This window comes from Anser brachyrhynchus (assembly GCF_964034855.1).
Source record: "Anser brachyrhynchus genome assembly, chromosome: 7".
Lineage (NCBI taxonomy): Eukaryota > Metazoa > Chordata > Aves > Anseriformes > Anatidae > Anser > Anser brachyrhynchus.
The window spans coordinates 31,602,649-31,609,720 of NC_137701.1; the positions used below are offsets into that span (position 1 = coordinate 31,602,649).

Here is a 7,072-nt window from a genome sequence, read left to right on the forward strand (position 1 = left end):
GGTGGCACAGCTGCAGGAGCAGCTCGGCAGGTGGGGAGGGGACACGCTGTGGGGGTCCCCGGCCCTACAAGCACACGGGCACGCGGGAGGGGTGACCCCTGGCGCCCCACTGCAGATCTGGGGAGCAGAGCCTGGGGAAGGGCAGGGAGAGGGGGGTTTGGGGAGGGAGGGTGGAATCTGGCTGGGGATCGACGGGGAGGTGGGGGGGTGGATGGTGAATGGGTGGGATGATGGAGGAACGGATTTGGGGTGGGGGAGGTAAGGACGGATGTGGGGTGAGAGAGGGACGGGCGGGGGGCTGGAGGGATGGATTTGGGGTGATCGGATGGATGGGCGGGCAGAGGGACGGAGGGATGGGAGCGGGGAGGGACGGATGGACGTCTCGACGCGTGGATGTGATGACCTTGTGGACGGCGAGGCAGCCGTGGGGACGGGGAGCTGGCTGGCTTTGGGAAGGGCCGGAGAGACGGCCACCCGGGGACGGGAGGACCTTCTCCCCACGGCCACCCCGGGACTGGGCTCAGAGGCGCCGTGCCCGCCCCCCGTGCCAGGGCCCGGCAGGACGGGGAGCGCTGGGCAGCGGCCCTGCAGCGGGCGCAGCGGGAGGCGCTGGAGCGGGAGGCCACGCGCGGCGCGGAGCAGGCGCGGCAGCAGGAGCTCATCCGCGACATGAAGGGGCGGCTGCTGGAGCTGCTGCGGTGAGACACGGCGCCCGCAGCCCTCTCGCCCTCACGGACGCACAAATGCTCCCAAATCCCTTCGCCCAGAGGAGGGCACCAGAGCCCAGGGAAACCCCACTCGCCACCTTGGGGTGCACGCCTCTTGCGCCTCCCTTGGGTGCCCGTCTATGGGTGCCCATTTTGGGTGCCCACCTTGGGTCTCCCACACCCGCCCATGCCCTCGGACCCCCCCCCTACACTGCGGGGACAGCAGCAGCGATGCTGCCACGCGTGGGTTATGGCACAAACCTGGGCACAACCCCGGGCACGACAGCTGCGGAGGGGCTGTTGCACGGACCCCGTCACGCGCACGGGCACACGCACGCACACACGACCAGCCCGTGGCGGCCCTGTGCCCCGCCGGGGGTGACGTGTCCCCCTTCCATGTCCCAACCCCGTAGGGAGAAGGACGCCCTGTGGCAGAAGACGGAGGGCATCGATGCTCCAGCACCCAGCCCGGCGCCCCGCGATGCAGGTCTGTGTGCCCGCTGCCACAAGGATTTCCGCCTCCTGTCCCGGAGATACTGCTGCAGGTGGGCTCCCGGGGACACCGGGGGGGACATGGGGACGTGGGGACACCGCGCCAGGGTGGCACGGCCCTCACCGCACACCCACCTCTTGGCAGGCTGTGCCAGGGCAAGGTGTGCCACGCGTGCTCCGTGGACGTGGGCAAGCAGGGGCGCTGCTGCCTGCTCTGCTACCAGCAGAGGCACCCGGCGGCTATGTGAGTGCCGACGGGGGTCTGTCCTGAGGGGGTCTGTCCTACTGCGCCCGGGGCACGGGGCCTGCGGGCAGGTCCTGACACCCCAGGTGCTGGGGCTGAGATGTTCTCCGCATGGCCGGCCCGTGGAGAGGGAAACAACTCAGTCCTGCCATCCCAGCGCCTCCAGTGTCGTCTGTCCGCCGTCAGCCTGGCCGGGTGTGGGCAGGGGGATGATGGCACGGGGGCGTCTGAGCCCTCCCCGGGGGGACCGTCCTTTAGCGGGGTGTCCCAGCTGAGGCCAGGCTTTGCCCCGTCCCGACGCAGGGGGGAGAGGGCTCTTAGCCAACAGCCCCGGTTTCCTGCCGGGCTGCAAGGCACCGCTTGGGCAAGAGCTTTCCCAGACACAAAGGTGATGGGCCGGACCTGCCGAGCTGCCCCGCTGCCCCTGCCAGCCCCGAATCCCCCGGACTCCCTGCCTGGGTGCAGGGAACCCCCGTGCCCTGTCCCCAGCCGTCCCCCCGTCCTGCACACCCGCTGATGCCCCCAGGATTAAGGGCCTCTGGGATTAAGGACCCCCAGGAGCTTGGAGCAGGGGTGACAGAGGAACAATGTGGGACCCTCCTGGAGAGACCCTGGGGCCGGCACCGTGACGCTGGGCCCACCCAGGGTGGCAGGCGGGACCCCAGCAGGGTCACAGCCCTCTCCTCGCTCCGGTGCCAGCCCCGGTTGCCCAAGCTGGGGCGGAAACGCTCCCTCCACCCCGTGCAGGTTGTGTAAGGCCAGGTTCCCGGCTCCTTGCACAACGATGGGCTGGCACCGCAGCACCGGGGGGACACGGGGTGGGTGTCCCAGGAGCTGCCACCCTCAGGGGGAGCAGGGGGGACAGGGCAGGCTCGGTGTCACCAAGCGCAGGGAAGGGCCACAGAGGGATCTTGCAGCGATTTGCTTCGTTTGTGCTCAGACAGGCGTCGGGGAGGGAGCGGCGGGGCTTTGTCCCCAGCCCTGGGACAGAGGTGACACGGAGACCCCGAGCTGGGCAAGGGCCAGGGCTTGTCTCGGCAGCTGCACGGAGCAAGACCAGGTTTTGGGTCCCCTCTGGGGACGTGCGGGACGCAAACGTTCCGCAACTGCCTCTTGGGTAACGGCACTTTCCTGCACCCGCTGTCCCCAGGAAGCGCCCTGGATGTGCGGCACGGCGGGGACGTGCCCCGGCCCCCTCCCGCCACCCTCCCCCCGGCCAACAGGAGCCACACACGGGTGACAAACCCGCCACCTCCTTTATTGCTGGGCGGCCAGCGGCCACCGCTGTCACACGGGGGCCACGGGTTGCCCAAAGTTCCCAGGCTCCGTCCCGGTGTGCGGGGAGGGCGGGCAGCGCCTGGGGTCCCCCCATGCTGATGTGCGGTGGCCTCACGCCTCACCACGGCGTCACGGTGCCACCGGCGCTCAGAGTCACCCCGCTGTGACCCTCCCAGCTGCACAGCGCCGCGCACACGGGTGGCCACACGCAAGCCCCGCCACCGGCAGCCCCCGGTGACGGCCACCCGGGTGCCCTGGGGGGGCCGTGCCTGCTTCCCGAGGCTGCGTTTCGGGGCGCCGGGTGAGGATGCTGAGGTGCTCGGGGTGCCTGCGTCAGGCCTGGGGGATCCGCGGGGCTCAGAGGGTGGTGGAGGTGTTGCCGGAGGTGGAGGCGTAGGAGGTGCGGCCGTAGCGGGCCACGGCGTCCTTGCTGATGAGGCCGCGCTGCGCCAGGATCTTGAGGAAGCTGTTGCGGAACTTCTGCCCGATGAAGGCGTAGATGATGGGGTTGAGGCAGCTGTGGGCGAAGCCCAGCACCTGCGTGACGGAGAGGGCCGTGTCGATGTGGTTCCTGCGCTCACAGGTCTCGGCGATGGCCCGCGTCCTCATGAGGGTGTCGCTCACCAGCGTGATGTTGTAGGGCAGCCAGCAGACGAGGAAGACCAGCACCACGGCCAGGATGACCTTCATGGCCCGCTGCCTCTGGGCGTTCTTGGTCTGCAGGAGGGTGTGCACGGTGACGCCATAGCAGAAGAGCATGACCAGGAGGGGCAGGGCGAAGCCGAAGGTCTGCGGCAGCACCCGCAGCACCACGCGCCACTTGGCCGTGTCCTCGCCGCGGATGCGCTCGTAGCACACGGTGCCGTTGCTGGGCGAGACGAAGGCCTCGCGGAAGAGCAGCACGGGCAGGGAGAGCAGCACGGAGAAGACCCAGATGGCCATGCAGACGAACTTCACCCAGTGCCTCTTCTCGGTGGCGGCGCGGGTGGCGTAGACGATGGCCAGGTAGCGGTCCACGCTGATGCAGGCCAGCAGCAGGATGCCGCTGTAGAAGTTGGCCTCCTGCAGCACCGAGATGGCCTTGCACATCACCGTGCCGAAAACCCACTCGTGGGCCCGGTAGGCGGCCCAGAGGGGCAGGGTGAGGGCGAAGAGCAGGTCGGCCACGGCCAGGTTGAGCAGGTAGACGTCGGTGACGGAGCGGTTCGTGTGGCTGGAGGTGACCACCAGCACCACCAGCCCGTTGCCCACCACGCTGAGGATGAAGACGAGGCAGTAGATGAAGACCACCAGGTACTTGTTGAGGACGGAGCCGTCGGGCCGGCACGGGGACGAGGAGATGACAGCGTCGGGCAGGGCCGTGCTGTAGTCATAGGTGTAGTTGTAGAGTAAATCCGAGAGGTCCCCGTTGAAGGAGATGGTGTCCATCCCGCCTGTGAGGCACAGAGCACCATCAGCATGGCAGGGAGCGCGGCGTGGGCCAGCAGCACCCCCAGGACCTCCATCCCTGGGGGTCTCCCTGGCCAGCAGGCAGCCCCCACCACCTCTCTGTGCCCCCACGTCCCCTCTGTGCCAGGCACAGGGCGCCTGGCCGCTGTCCCTAACATGCCCCCCCCGGCACAACACCCCCCGTCTGCCCCACCTCATCCCAGCCCTGCCCCTCCGTGTCCCCTCCACGTCCATCCCCAAGGAGGAGGGGGGTCCCTGGCCACTTCTCGTCCCCTGCAGGGGACCCCCGGCCCCTCCAGCATCCCCAAGACCTCGGTTTTGGGGGCGTCCTCGGAGCTGTTTGGGGACCCCGGGGCACCCCCGGCTCCCCCACCCATCCCCTGAGCATCGGGCGGGTTCGGTGGCGGTTTCACCCCCCTTCTCCCCACCGGTCCTGTCCCCGTGAGAGGTTTCACCCCCCGGACGGAAAGATGTGTCACCCTTTGCAGGCGGTTTTGGAAAGATTTCACGCCTCTGGCTTTCCTGTTCCTCCGCCGCCGCGCATCCCCACGGCCCCGCGATGGGGAAATGGCAGGTGGCGGCTGCCGCTCGTGTCCCGGCCCTTGGGGACACCTCAGCGCCCTGCCCCTGCCTCCCTGAATGCCACCGGGCTCCGGCCTTACCCCGCCACGGGCCGGGACCTTTTCGCCGCCCCTTTTTCGCGCCCCAACCTTTCCTGGGTGCTGCCGCGGCTCCTGATGCTGCCGAGCGCCAGGGCTGGGGCCTGAACCCCGACGCCCTCCCCGGGAGCAACCTTCCCCTCCCGGCCGGAGGGGATTTCCCCCCAAATCCATCTCCCGCGCTGGCTCCCCCGAGCCGTCCCCTCTTCCCCTCGCCCTATTTTTGGCTTCCACAATCCCTGCAGTTCCTCTGTGTCCCCCCCCCCCCCCCCCCCCGAAGAGGCGAATTTCCCCCCGCAGAAGGGGAAGCCCCCCAGTTCCCCTCCCGACCCCACGCGCGCAACCTCCTGGGGACACCGGGGTCCCCCTTGGCGGAGGGGGGGGTTCACCCCCACCGGGACCCCTCGTGGAGCCCGGGGTGCCCCCTCCCCACGTCCCCTTCCCCACACGAGGAGCGGGGTGCCCCCGTCCCGCCCCGAAGCCGAGCACCCCGCGGACTCACCCTCTGTCGGCTGCCTCCTCCGGACCCCCAAATCTTCTCCCCTTCCCAGCCGCGCCGGAAAGATTTCCCCGAGCCTTCCCCCTCCGCAACCCCGGCTGCGGGCCGCCACGGGCACGTTCTCAGCCGTCACCCCGAAAACCGAATTTGGGGGCACCCGGGGAGCGTGGGGCCGGGGACCCTCCGCCAGCGGGTCCCTCACCTGTGCCGGCCGCCCCGGTCCCCGAGGCGCCGCTTTATGCTGCCCCGGGAGGAAGCGAGGTTGCAAAACCTCCTGCACGAAGGGGAAGTGGCATCCTCCCCGGCCCCCCCTGCGCCCCCAGCCCGGGGCACCCCCCCCCGCCTGGGATTTTGGGGCACCCCTTGGGCTCCCACGCGTCCCCTTGGGGTGCGCCGATGGCCTGGGGACACCCCCCCCCCGCCCATCTGGGGTACCCCCCCCACCCCATTTGCAGGCACCCCACAGCTCCAGGGAGCCTTCGCAGCCCCCCTGGGGTATCCCTGCTCCCCGGGGCACCCCCACGCTTTTGGGGACCCCCGTCCGCGTGGGGCACCCCCGAGTCACCCCAGTGCTCCCTGGGGGCACCCTACACCTTTGGGACCATGCCGAGGGCAGGACACCCCTTTCCCTGGCAGGCCCCCCACATCCCTGGAGCACCCCACTCCTCTGTGGACTCCCATACTCTGGGGCAGCCCTATATTCCGTGGGGCACCCCTAAATTCTCTGGGGCTCCCCTAAATTCCATGGGGCACCCCTAAATGCAATGGGGCTTCCCTATTCTCCCTAGGACACCCCTATATTCCCTGGGACACCCCTAAATTCCCTAGGACACCACTAATTCCCTGGAGCACCCCTATTTCCCTGAGATACCCCTATATTCTTTGGGGCTCCCCTAAATACTCTGGGGCTCCCCTAATTCCCTGGGGCTCCCCCATATCTCCCTGGGGCACCTATAATTCCCTGAGGCTCCCCTAAATTCCCTGGGACAGCCCTAATTCCATGGGGCCCCCCTATATTCACAGGGACACCCCTAATTCCCTGGAGCACCCCTAATACCTCAGGACACCCCTATATTCCCTGGGGCTCCCCTAAATTCCCTGCGGCACCCCTAAATTCCTTAGGACACCCCTAATAAATTGGGACACCCGTAATTCCCTGGGACACCCCTAATTCCCTGGGACCCCCCCATTTCCCTGGGACACCCCTAATTCCCTGGGACACCCGTAATTCCCTGGGGCACCCCTAAATTCCCAGGGACACCCCTAATACCTTGGGGCTCCCCTATATTCCCTGGGGCACCCCGATTCCCAGGGACACCCCTAATTCCCAGGGACACCCCTAAATCCTTAGGGCACCCCTAATTCCCTAGGGCACCCCTAATTCCCAGGGACACCCCCAATTCCCTGGGGCACCCCTAATTCCCAGGGACACCCCTAAATTCCCAGGGACACCCCTAATACCTTGGGGCTCCCCTATATTCCCTGGGGAACCCCTAATTCCCAGGAACACCCCTAATTCCCAGGAACACCCCCAATTCCCTGGGACACCCCCAAATCCCCCCCCACCCCCCCCCCCTCCTCCTCCTCCCCCTCCCTCTCCCCCCGCCCCCCGCATTCCCTAGCCCCGCCCCCTCCTTGGCCCCGCCCCCTCCGCGTGACGTCAGCGCGGGAGGCGGGGCTTCGCCAGGCTCGACCGCGCGTGCGCCTTCCGCCCCCCCCCCCCTCCCGCCGCCGCCGCCCGGCC

The 7,072-nt window shown here is 68.6% G+C and overlaps 2 protein-coding genes across 4 annotated transcripts in view; one reads left to right on the forward strand and one right to left on the reverse strand.

Annotated features, from left to right (window-relative positions):
* The window catches only part of RUFY4 (RUN and FYVE domain containing 4), a 6,087-nt gene extending 3,552 nt beyond the window's left edge, over positions 1-2,535 (forward strand). Inside the window, exons 7-9 of the mRNA XM_080598736.1 lie at positions 405-698; positions 1,121-1,252; positions 1,345-2,535. Coding sequence (XP_080454862.1) covers positions 405-698; positions 1,121-1,252; positions 1,345-1,447 — 529 coding nt within the window. The 3' untranslated portion in view covers positions 1,448-2,535. The remainder of the gene's footprint in view (positions 1-404; positions 699-1,120; positions 1,253-1,344) is intronic.
* A 145-nt stretch (positions 2,536-2,680) lies between these two features.
* Positions 2,681-6,661, reverse strand: LOC308197871 (C-X-C chemokine receptor type 2-like). Of its 3 annotated transcripts, XM_080599115.1 has the most exons (3): positions 6,629-6,661; positions 5,332-6,359; positions 2,681-4,154 (listed from the first exon to the last, which is right to left on the reverse strand). In XM_080599115.1, the coding sequence occupies exon 3, from the start codon at positions 4,147-4,149 to the stop codon at positions 3,079-3,081; it is 1,071 nt and encodes a 356-aa protein (XP_080455241.1). In that variant the 5' UTR covers positions 4,150-4,154; positions 5,332-6,359; positions 6,629-6,661; the 3' UTR covers positions 2,681-3,078. The 3 variants fall into 3 exon arrangements, with proteins under 3 accessions (XP_080455241.1, XP_080455243.1, XP_080455242.1); XM_080599117.1 differs by lacking the exons at positions 5,332-6,359; positions 6,629-6,661 and adding an exon at positions 4,833-5,088; XM_080599116.1 differs by lacking the exons at positions 5,332-6,359; positions 6,629-6,661 and adding an exon at positions 4,482-5,088.
* Between the last annotated feature and the right edge of the window lie 411 nt (positions 6,662-7,072).

What these genes read in the sequence shown, in the direction of transcription:
- LOC308197871 (XM_080599115.1), bottom strand. Translation starts at nt 4,149, where the DNA reads ATGGACACCATCTCCTTCAACGGGGACCTCTCGGATTTACTCTACAAC.